Source organism: Lathamus discolor, chromosome 5 (genome assembly GCF_037157495.1).
Source record: "Lathamus discolor isolate bLatDis1 chromosome 5, bLatDis1.hap1, whole genome shotgun sequence".
Taxonomy (NCBI): Eukaryota; Metazoa; Chordata; class Aves; order Psittaciformes; family Psittacidae; genus Lathamus; species Lathamus discolor.
Window position 1 is genome coordinate 121,569,815 of NC_088888.1, and position 12,354 is coordinate 121,582,168.

Here is a 12,354-nt window from a genome sequence, read left to right on the forward strand (position 1 = left end):
GAGGAGTCAGCGCGAAGGAGCAGCAGAACCCGCACCCCAGCTCTGCTTCACCTCAGGTAAGGACACGGCCGCACACGGGGAAGCGGTTTTATTGTCTCGCCATTGACACCAATGCGCTGGGAGGCAGCACCTTGTGTTACACCCACCCTGCAGCCCTAGGGCTTACGTTAGGGCTTGTCCATCCCTTGCGCCATGACAGGAGCAGAAGGAATGAAAACCTGGATAGCATCCCCTTATCCCTATTGCTCCCTTCACTCTGTACTGGCCCAAGGAGTGGCACTGTGTTCTCCCCGGCAGCTCGCTGCTTCAAGCATTGGCGGTGGTGCAGGGCCCGTCGGCAGTGTCAGGCTCATCCTCTTCAGACCCTCCCTCCAGAATAATGGCCACTTCCGAGAACTTGACCCCCTTCAAGTCTTTCCCCGGGGGAGGCGTTGTGGGCTGCGGGGTTGAGGAAGGAGCTGGCTCCTGGTTCCTGTCCGTCAGAAAGCCATCCTGCAAGAGAGCATGGCGCAGGTAAGGCAGAAAGCGGTGGGTGCGGGAGCGTGATGCGTCATAAACGGAAGTGTAACGTTATATATATAGAATCATAGAACAGTTAGGGTTGGAAAGGACCTCAAGATCATCCAGTTCCAACCCCCCTGCCATGGGCAGGGTCACCTCACACTAGACCGTGTCACCCAAGGCTTCATCCAACCTGGCCTTGAACACCGCCAGGGATGGAGCACTCACAGCCTCCCTGGGCAACCCATTCCAGTGCCTCAGCACCCTAACAGGAAAGAATTTCCTCCTTAGATCCAATCTAAACTTCCCCTGTTTAAGTTTTAACCCGTTACCCCTTGTCCTATCACTACAGTCCCTGATGAAGAGTCCCTCCCCAGCATCCCTATAGGTCCCCTTCAGGTACTGGAAGCTGCTCTGAGGTCTCCACGCAGCCTTCTCTTCTCCAGGCTGAACAGCCCCAACTTCCTCAACCTATTTTATGTTTTATATTTTATACTATTTTATGGAGAAGAGAAGCTGCATGGAGAGCTCAGAGCAGCTTCCAAAGTCTGAAGGTGGCTACAAGGATGCCAGAGAGGGACTCTTCATCAGGGACTGCAGTGACAGGATAAGGGGTGATGGGTTCAAACTGAAACAGGGGAAGTTCAGGTTAGATATAAGGAAGTTCTTCTTTGTGATGGTGCTGAGGCACAGGGTGCCCAGAGAAGCTGTGGCTGCCCCATCCCTGGCAGTGTCCAAGGCCAGGTTGGACACAGGGGCTTGGAGCAAGTTGCTCCAGTGGAAGGGGTCCCTGCCCATGGCAGGGGTTGGAACTGCATGAGCTATAAGGTCCCTTCCACCCCAAACCAGTCTGTGATTCTATGATTCTGTCTCCAAAGCTTGCAATGAAAGCATTCATTTTAAGGCTGCAGGTTTTAAGAGCAGCCCATGAGTACCCTTTACTGTACACGTTCCATAAAAGATAGAAGAAAATCATCATTTCTGGATCACAAAGCTATTGTCCTCCTTCTAAGCAGGACAAACAGCCCCTCCTCGATAACTGATCACTACTTCACGTAAGATTTTATTACTATTATTTCAGTTTCATCGCTGGGTTACTTATCTTTTGATAATGCTGTCAGTTATTTGATGGAGAATGACAAAATCTCACCCCGCTCTGCAATTGGAAAGCTGGTTACCTGCTTGGCTGTGAAACCTGCAGTGTGCTGGGCATCCACATTTCTGGGCTCAGCAGCTTTTTCAGATGCTCCATTATCTTCGTGTTTGCTGTTGAAATCTAATAGCAGCGTCTCAAGATAACTGCATTTTTCATCAGCCTGAATCAGATCTTTGTCGGAGTCTGTTCCTTCGGTGTTTCCCGTGTTGCTAAACGCTACCATTTCCTTTTCCCTGGAGGAGTGAAGAGAATTCCCAACACCTTGAGCTGGCAAATAGTTAAGTGAGAAGAATCTCAGCCTCTCTAAAACTGAGAGCGACATGTACGCTCATCTCAGAATGAATGGGATTTAACATTCAGGTGAACACAGAGTGGCTTCTTGTATCCTGAAGGGGTTTTTTTATGCATAAGGCTAAAGAGTAAATAGGAATTTGCACTTGAAGATTAAAAGGCATTAGCACCCTTCATTCATTGAGTTTTTACTTGTAAGGGTTCTTAAGAATTGACCTGCACACCACTGAAAGATACAAGGAAAATGCTCTGTCCCCAGAATAAACAGGAGCCAAACCTTTTGATATCCTATTTTTTTATCAGTTTGGGATATCACCACTCTACTTACACATTATTGATGTGCTCGAGCTTCTCTAAGCTCTTCACACTTCCATTTTTGTCAGTTGCCCACGGATTATCAATACCTTCCGCAATTTCAGCTCGCTGCTTAACCAAATACTGCTGCTCCTGCTTCCTGCAAGTGATAAGTGCGTTCAAATAGAATGGTTAGTTCCTTTTGGAGATTGGCTTTACAGTTGTCTTAAAAACAGAGCTCGAAGTACTGTTTCAAAACTTTAATACACAATGTTTCAGGATAAGTTTGGCGTGTTTCCTATTTTCCCATAATGGCAGCAGGGTAAATACCTGCTGCCCTCCTGGAAATGAGGATTTGTTTTCCCGTACAATGCAGTCCTGCTGCCACTGAGGTTTGCAGCAAAACCTGCCCTGATTTCAGCATTTGTGGGGTTAGGAGAAATGTTTGTGGGTATATTACAGCTCCTTGTGCCCCCCTTCACAGCTGAAATGTCTGCTCTCCACATTTGTGGTTTTAAATCTATTTGTTTCTGCTGGTGCTGCGTGACAAACACAAGGAGAATCCAACGTTCAGTTACACGCAGTGTCTCTATTACCTACAGTACACCTGGCATTTTGATTTGCAGCAAATCTTAGGCAATACTCCAGGCAAATATCAGTAAATCATCGGCTAAGTATTTTTCAGCTTGACATTTAAAGTGAACTTTATCAGTTGTAAGTCTAAGTTTTATTATTAAAGTATTTGTACCTTTTCCTTTTTACAGTAAAAGCTACATATACCAGGAAGCCGATGAGGCTGCAGGCCAGCAGAACACTGAGCACTATCGTTGCAATGAGTTCAGGACTTGCTGAGTCAGCAGGAGCTTCTTCTATGCTGGTGGTAACAGGCCTTGAAAATATTTTCTCCAGTTCTGTCTCAATGTTACTCTTCTGCTCCTGAAGTTTTCTGAAGATAGAAGAGTAAAGTGCTCATTACTTATCAGACCTTCACTTTGGCTTGAAGACTAGTGAAGAAGACAACAGAAATAGCACTTCTTGGTCCACCCAGACCTGTTCCAAAGATTCAGACATGTCTTTAATTCAGGAAAAACTCTGTTTTCTAGCAACAAACCCCTATTGCTTATGAGCTAAAGTGGTGCAACACTGGGGAGAATAGAACTTGAGAGGTCAGTATCCTTTAAAGCCACATCAGGGCAGCTGCATGTACTCTATAATAGATACCAACAGCACTTTCGTCAGAGGAAAAGCAGCCTCACAGTAGCTTTCCAGTGCCTAAAGGGGCCTGCAAGAAGTCTGAAGAGGTGCTTTTTATAAGGGCATGTAGGGACAGGACAAGGAGAAGTGGCTTTAACCTGCCAGAGGGGAGACTGAGCTGAGCTCTTAGGCAGAAGCTCTTCCCTGTGAGGGTGCTGAGGCGCTGGCACAGGGTGCCCAGAGGAGCTGTGGCTGCCCCATCCCTGGCAGTGCTCAAGGCAAGGTTGGACACAGGGGCTTGGAGCAAGCTGCTCCAGTGGAAGATGTCCCTGCCCATGGCAGGGGGTTGGAACTGGATGAGCTCTAAGGTCCCTTCAACCCAAACCATTCTGTGATTTCATGCTAGAAGTGAAATTGTTTATAAAGATTGGTGGATCCTGTGAGATCTGCGCTGAGATCCTAATAAAACTCATCCTTCAGATAGTCTGTCTGGTCCTCTGCTGCACTTTGAGGATCCCGGGGCAGAGTCCAGCACTGAAATTACTGGACAGTGTCTTCCTCCCTCTTCCTGAAATATTTCTAACTATGAGGATTCCCTGGTACTAACAGGCATTCCTGGCAGGAATTCTGTGAAATAAACAACATCATTCATATTTTTGACAAACTCTGAAAATGACTTTTCAATAAATAATGAAAGCTTTCTGAATTCTAACCCCCCCCTTAAACCTTGAGATAAACCTCAGATAAACTCTTGTTTGACCTAAACCTGCCTGGTCCAAGCCATTAATAATTGTCATGGAAACAAACCCCAGCTGCATAGCTCTGACACCCCGAACACAGACTGTGCCATACTGACCTTTTTACGTCTTCTGCAGGTACCTCCTGGTTTGCCTCATCAAAGGCGATAATTTTTACATAGGTTACATCAGTGCTGCTTCTTGCTGTTCTTTCAGCCTCATTGGAATAAACTTCAACGATGTAGACATTCCATGCAAGTTTATCTTCCAGGACCCTGCCATCATATGAAGAACTCATTTTAAATTAACTGGGTAATGACAAATTGTTTCACTCTGGAAATTAAATGATATAAACTTGGCCTATATTTAGTATTTTAATCTAAGCATGTGAAAATGCAGGATTATCATCAGCAAAAGAGTTAAGCTATTTGCCCAGTGCAGGGGGGGAAAGAAATCCAGTCCTTGTGTCTGATAAGCAAAGATACTTTTCATTAGTAGTGCTACATAACTTGTGCATATAGCCTGAAAATTCTTAGATAGGTGCCATTAGTATGACTGAATAATTATTTAGAGAAAGGCAGGGTTAAAACCCCTTATTACCTAGATTTCATAACCAATATTGTATAGTAGATCATATATTTAGTCATGCTTTTCAAAGGGGCGTTTCATGCTTGGCATTATATATAAGTCTGTAATACCATTAGAGTATTATAAACAGTAAAGGTGGGGAGGAGGGAAATTTGGTCTCATAATGCACCATCCCTGGAGACATTCAAGGCCAGGCTGGACGTGTTCTGAGCAGCCTGATTTAGTTGAAGATGTCCCTGCTGATTGCAGGGGTTGGACTACATGACCTCTGAAGATCCCTTCCAGCCCAAACTGTTCTATGAAGTTCTTTCCAACCCTAACCATTCTATGATTCTCATTGTTTTCTCCTTTTTCACAGGGAGGTGTTCACACAGGATCAGAGCTGTGGCCCATCTGATGCATTTAATTTTTACCAGCCATAAACTGGTGCTGTAATAATTTCGACATCACAAACTCATGTTTCCAGCCTTCGAAGTGATTTCCACTCAAAAGCACAAGACTTAATATTTCCAATGTAAATCCATGTTTGTGTATAATCAAAGACCTCATGTCTTCATGAACATACCCAAAAGGCCAAAATATGTTTGTAACTGTGGCTATCCACGTACCACTAGCTAATCCCTTAGCACAGTATGGCTGAGACCTCCTTGAGGAGCTCTGCTGCTGCACCACAGGGGGTTTTTGATGTGTAGTGAAGGTGGGTTTGGTTTGTGGCTTCTGCCTGTTTTCACATTCGCATCTTGGCCTACTGTCAGTGAAAGCTGTATCCTCGGCTGTTAAAAATCACAGAAACATTGAGGTGGGAAGAGACCTCTTGGAATTGTCTAGTCCAGTGACCACTCTGGCACTCATCAGCCTAAGCCAAAGCCTTACCAGGTAAAAACTCGTGGATTCCTCTGAATTCCCTCAAATTATCCTGAACTACAAGAAGTTGAAGGCCTTGTTTCTTCATGGGCACTGGCTGTATCACCTCCCCTCACTATAGGCTGTCAGACCCCTGTATCTCAAAGGGACTCTAAACTTGTCAGTAGATATTATATCACAATAAGCTTTGCAATTTCAGAAATACCTTTTTACTTCAATAATATTTCTTTCAACAATATTGATCATCTCACTTAGTACCACCACCACAATGTTGTTACTGGAACTGGAATCCACAGTTACCTAAGAAAGAAAGCACATGTAAGGTTTTATAAAGCATTTGTACCTTGCTTAAATTGACTTTCAAAGAAAACCCCAAGAAATAAACCCCCAAGGTCCCCTCTGATGTAAAATAATCGTCCCCTAAAAGCCAGCCTTCATCGCAGAATGTTTTTGTGTCAGTGGAAACGGTAACCACATAATTCTGGCCTGAAAGTACATAGTGATACTGGTGTATCACATACTCTCACTGTGTGATGTTAAGTGTCATTACCAAACCATTTCTTGTATTCAGAGTATGGACATAGAAGCAAATCAGGACTGTAAATAATCTTTCTTACACTGACTGTTGTCTGGGCTGTGAGTCTGCTTGTGCCTTGGTCTGTAGCTTGGACTTCCAGATAAAATGTTCCAGCCTTTCCTGCCACAGACACGGTGAAAACCTGCCCTGTATTTTCATCGATGTCAAATTCATTGCTTTGACTGGTCACTAAGCTGTACAGCAGGCGTCCGTTGTCTCCTGAGTCCGGATCTGTAGCCTGGGTTTAAAAAAGGCGATTTGTGAAACTCAGCTTGTGGCTTTCGGGCTGACATTGCTCTTCAGTCGTTAAACTGCAGTTGCTGTTTGTAAGACTTGGTATTCTAGGATCGTGCTGTCACGTTTTTGCACTGAACACAAAATGGGGCACAGGCTATCAGAGCAAGGGTATAAAAGAGGAACAACATCTACCATAATAAGGTCTGGAGGATTCTACAGCCACAAGCATAAAAGGAGCAGGCTAGAACTGAGTGATAACACCAAACTTGGAAATTGCTCCATTTTGTAACTCATTTCCCTTTTGGGTCTGATAGGTAACAAAGTGGTTAACAGTGCCAAAGAAAGAACGATAGGCTGTGTGGTATGTAATCCATAGTGGCAGCATGGGTCAGAACAGAGTATCTAGTTCTTCTGACAGATGCACTGGTAGGATGAGTATGGACCAGTTACCTGAACGCCCTGTCTTTCACCAGCATTATGTTAAACCTGGATGATGGGCTGATCAAGCTTTCAAGAGCAGATATAGGAGCTCCTTTAAACCAGTTTAACTATGGAAGAAATCCAAATCTTACAAAGGATTCTGTCCTCATGAAGAGCAGAGGAGGATACTTTACCTGCACTGTAATAACAGGGTATTTGTACGGCACAGAGTTGGGTATCCGAGCAGAGTAGGCATCACTCAAAAATACTGGCTCTTCATTTACATCCTGCACTGAGACTCTCAGCATTGCCACGTTTTCAGCAAACAGGCCTGTGAAAGGAACACAAGTTAACTGCAGCAATAGACAGCATCAAAGTACAGCTTTCAAAGGCTGGGTCAGGCTGTGGCTTTGCAGCCGTACCTGTGCTGCATGTGAGGAGGAGAGAGAAAGGGAAGGCAGCAGGGATGTGCCCAGAGGACCTGTAAACTCACTCCTCCTGAGGACTCAGTGAGAGCCTATATTGGGTTGCAAATACAGAAGACATGTTCTTTGCCCCTGATTTAAGTTGGAATGTCCTCCAAAGCATAAACTTACTTGCATACTGGACTTGTGTGGCAGATGGGAGATTTTCATTTGCTTCAACTAAAAGCACATACTCAGAGACTTCCTCATAGTTCAAATTAACTGCTGTTCTCAGCTGACCGCTTTTTGGATCCAATGTAAAATGACCTGAAATGTAAAGCATGCACCTTCATTGTTATAGCTACCATTTCACTTGTATCCCCCCCTCCTACCTCTTAGTTGCCCTTAGGATGTTTCCGTGGGTCCTTTGCTCTCAAGAATGTGAAATGCTATACTTCCAGTGGCTGAGCAGAAGAGGCATCACAGCAAGCAGGCCTTAAACATGTCAAGGAGCGATATACTTGGGAAACAGAATTGCAGCTTCTTGTTGCACAACTCCTTTTTCACAGATTTCCAAGTTTTTTCTCTCAGTTTCCATATATATATTTCTCCTTTTCTGTGCACCATATGGAGATGCAGCACAGCTGCAAGAGCTGGAGGAGGCAGATGCCCTAACATAGGTGGCAGTGCAAGGAAATGATAGACTAAAAGTGATTGGCAGGGAGGAAGCTGCTTGCTAACAACGATTTCTATTTTAGCTCCCTCAGCCTGCAAATTACCCTAACTTAAGACTACAGGAACCCATTTTCTTGCAATTTACTACCCCTTTTTTAGCCAAAGAACATGAACAAAGTCCATGCTGAAAACAAAAAAGCTCAGGAAAGAAATTTTGTGTATTTTCTTTTTAAAATAAGACACAAATTTCTATCCTTGCTTTCCCTCTCCTCATTTACATACAGCAACATCTGCCACACAAAAGACAGGTTATTCTGTTACCCGTTTTAACTCGTAGGGGAAATAGTACTCACCTTTTTCATTGCCAGATGCAATCGTGTAGTCAATCTGTTTGCCTGAAGTTTCAATCGCAGTAAAATCATAAATTAAATAATCCACTCCTGTGTTTTCCAAAACGGAAACGCTGATACAGGAGATAAATGAGAAACCATAATGTTAAACTCCCCAGCAGTTGTTGCACTGGCAGGCTTTGCAATTTAACTCTTTAGTAGCAAGTTCTCTGTGGGAAACCCTGCTCCCTCCCCTTTAGCTGTTTGCTAGAGTTCCATGACTTTCAGAGTACAAGCACTACTTTCCTAAGCAGACATTGTTTATCCTTGAGTGAAGGCTGAGGAAAAATGCTTCATTAGTGTGCAAGAGGAAAGGGACAAAGAGCCTGGCTTATACAAGCTGCACGATAAAGAAAAGGTGATGCCTCAGATCACATTCACAGAACCAGTGGCATAGCAGAATTTCTTGGATGTGTTGTTTAAAGAAACCCCAATGTCCTTTCTTCTGCATGGAAGAATACAAAAATGAGCTTCAACTCTGCTATGTTTTCAGCTACCTGGAGAATATGTGCTAGTTATGGACTCATAGAATCACGGAATGGTTTGGGTTGGAAAGGACCTCAAGATCATCCAGTTCCAACCCCCCTGCCATGGGCAGGGACACCTCACACTAAACCATCCCACACAGGGCTCTGTCCAACCTGGCCTTGAACACTGCCAGGAATGGAGCATTCACAACCTCCCTGGGCAACCCATTCCAGTGCCTCACCACCCTAACAGGAAAGAATTTCCTCCTTATATCCAATCTAAACTTCCCCTGTTTAGGTTCTAACCCGTTACCCCTTGTCCTGTCACTACAGTCCCTGACGAAGAGTCCCTCCCCAGCATCCCTATAGGCCCCCTTCAGGTACTGGAGGGCTGCTATGAGGTCCCCACGCAGCCTTCTCTTCTCCAGGCTGAACAGCCCCAACTTCCTCAGCCTGTCTTCATACGGGAGGTGCTCCAGTCCCCTGATCATCCTCGTGGCCTCCTCTGGACTTGTTCCAGCAGTTCCATGTCCTTTTTATGTTGAGGACACCAGAACTGCACGCAATGCTCCAGGTGAGGTCTCACAAGAGCAGAGTACTAACTTGATATGAAAGCCTCACCTGATTTCACTCCTGTTAAACTGAGGAACAAATGGGCTGTTGTCAAACACCTCAAGAGTAATCACAGCAGTGGCATTTAAAGAGGGAGAGCCTTTGTCCCTTGCCATCACTGTTAAATGCATCTCCCCAGACCGAGGCAGGCTTCCAGTTGTAATTATCTTCCCCTCACTCATATCTTCTATCAGGAAGAACGGGATGAAGTTTTGATCAGGGAGGATGTAGTACTCAACGAGGCCATTTAACCCCTGCCGTGAAAAGAACACAGCTTCAGGAAACTCTTGCTTGCAGGACCACATTACTTCAGCGCCCCAAGTTCCATAGACTGACTGGAATCTCAGTATTTCCATGCTTAAAGGACAGAATGTCAAAGGCATTGTAAGTAACTAGAGCTACTGTGGGCTTAAGCTGTAACACAAGGGCAGCAGCAAGGGAAAGGGCCAGTGGGCAGAACCCTTCTAACTCCCCTCAATTTTAATGTTCTAATATCCAAAAACCAGCCATAGCAAAGCTAAAGAGAACTACATGCATTGGGAGCACATTTTGAAGGGTAGGATACACATTGAAACAAGACTTGACAATGTCTGAATGACTCTAGTGAATTTGTTTCGAGAATGAAAAGCTGGGGTTAGCTATGGTAGATGGGTGATGATAGAAACAGAAAGCAAAGGAAAATTCAGAAGCAGCTGGCCGGTTACACAGTAAGAACTTGGAGTAAAAGGATCTCTAAAGGAAGTAAATTAAGGACATGTGTAGAGTGGGACAGTCAGAGTAGTAAAAGAGTCATCTAAAGGTGTCAGTGAGAATAAGCCAAAGTCCCTTGGACCCTTTTGACACCTTGAGGAGAAGCGCAGCCTGTCCACTGCTATGAGGGTAAGCCCCACTCCTGCCCACCACAGGAAAGCTTGACAAGTTGTACTCTGTGCACATCACTTCATTCCCTGAAACAAGCCATTTTGACAAACCCTTAGGGTTTGCTCTGTTGCACTTTGCTCTTATTTCTGAAAAGCATTGGATTCTGTTCCTCCATGGCTCTGTAGCAGCAGGAGCAAACCCTGCCAGGAATGCCTGTTAGTGCCAGGGAATCCTCATAGTTAGAGATATTTCAGGAAGCGGGAGGAAGAGAGACACTGTCCAGTAATTTCAGTGCTGGACTCTGTCCCTGGGATCCTCAAAGTGCAGCAGAGGACCAGACAGACTATCTGAAGGACGAGTTTCATTAGGATTTCAGTGCAGATCTCACAGGATCCACCAATCTTTATAAGCAATTTCACTTCTAGTATGAAATCACAGAATGGTTTGGGTTGAAGGGGCCTTAGAGCTCATCCAGTTCTAACCCCTGCCATGGGCAGGGACCCCTTCCACTGGAGCAGCTTGCTCCAAGCCCCTGTGTCCAACCTGGCCTTGGACACTGCCAGGGATGGGGCAGCCACAGCTTCTCTGGGCACCCTGTGCCAGCGCCTCAGCACCCTCACAGGGAAGAGCTTCTGCCTAAGAGCTCATCCCAATCTCCCCTCTCTCAAGTTAAAGCCATTCCCCTTGTCCTGTCCCTACAGGCCCTTGTCCAAAGCCCCTCTCCGGATTTCTCACATCATAGAGAAGGATGACATAAAGGGGCCGTTGGATTATCTGCAGCAATGTACCACAGCTGCCGCTGTTTTAACCAAAATTATGTGTGAAGAACTAGGAAGGCAGCTGCTACACTTATTTTGTTGTCACTTCTCAATGTTTCATCTTTTAAATGACATAATTAGTGCTGATGTTGTCATGGTGATCTGGTTGACTACTGCATATCTCTGCCAGTGCCTGGGTACTATTTGATGGGCGCAGTACAGATCTAGCAAACAAAATTACTTCAAACAGTGGGAACAAAGAGAATGAGCTGCGGTGCCAACTTCAGAGGTGTTTGGTAAGCAGACATCTCCATGTTCAGGCCAGCTATATGATGTTCATAGCTATATACAGCTATAGAATCTGTTTTACAAGTTCTTCTACTTCAGAAGTTCAAATAACTTTGCAAACGCTAAGTTGCTTCAGTCCTTGTATACTCCTGACAGACTGGTACAACTCCATATAGGAAGGGGAAAAATCAAATATAGCTGAAGAAACATGGCCAAAGATAATGAGTACAGCAGCATCAAGGCAGAAACATCAACAGTCCTAACTTCCAATTCCCAGTGCTGTTAGTCAAACAGAATTCACTTTCTGCTACATTTGGTATTTCATGCCTAGAGAATGGAGAGTAACACATTCGGGCTGCAGCCTCAAGCAGTGTCAAACAGGCGTACTTACCTGATCTTTGTCGGTAGCGCTCACGGTTATGACATGAGTACCTACAGGATTAATCATGTTTATAGAAGCAGAATAGGAATCCTGAGTGAACACTGGAGCATTATCATTCACATCCATCACCAGAACACTGACATGGGTAGTTGCCTAGAAAACAAAATGGTTTCATGCGGTTTAGAATGTCTCAGTGATATTTTCCCATTGTTTTCATATGTAACAAAGTATAAATCAGGCTTTGAAAATGCTGTAGTAAAACACTGTGTTAGGTTTGATTTTGTGAACTTAGCATCAAAGATCACTGCAGGACTTTAATGTAGATTCTACTTCTTGAAAGGTGTCTGAATGAGTAAGACCAGGATGCCAGCATGTCCTACTGCTGCTGCTAGATGCAGGTAAGGGAACCACATGTGTTCTCATTCTGTTAAATGAGTGTTCAGTATCCTTCCAAATAAATACAGCACAACTAGAGCAATTTGCTGAAAATTACTTTTTCTCCCATGAAAAATTATCAGGGCATTCACAGTACTAACAGCAGCAGGCAAGAAATCCATTTCCTCAGCACAGATTTGTCTGCAAACAATTCAGGGTCAAATTCTACCATGATTTTCAAGTATTTCAACTAATTATGGTGTATAATACTACTCAGCATGGAC

The 12,354-nt window shown here is 44.5% G+C and overlaps 1 protein-coding gene across 1 annotated transcript; it reads right to left on the bottom strand.

Annotated features, from left to right (window-relative positions):
• Window positions 1-306: 306 nt before the first annotated feature.
• Window positions 307-11,836, bottom strand: LOC136015972 (protocadherin-23-like). The gene is made up of 13 exons (XM_065682623.1): window positions 11,705-11,836; window positions 9,416-9,660; window positions 8,292-8,401; window positions 7,456-7,590; window positions 7,054-7,190; window positions 6,243-6,440; window positions 5,831-5,925; window positions 4,293-4,448; window positions 2,991-3,188; window positions 2,277-2,402; window positions 1,652-1,890; window positions 1,064-1,095; window positions 307-492 (listed from the first exon to the last, which is right to left on the bottom strand). Exons 1-13 carry the CDS (start codon window positions 11,819-11,821, stop codon window positions 307-309), a joined length of 1,974 nt encoding a protein of 657 aa, XP_065538695.1. The 5' UTR covers window positions 11,822-11,836.
• Between the last annotated feature and the right edge of the window lie 518 nt (window positions 11,837-12,354).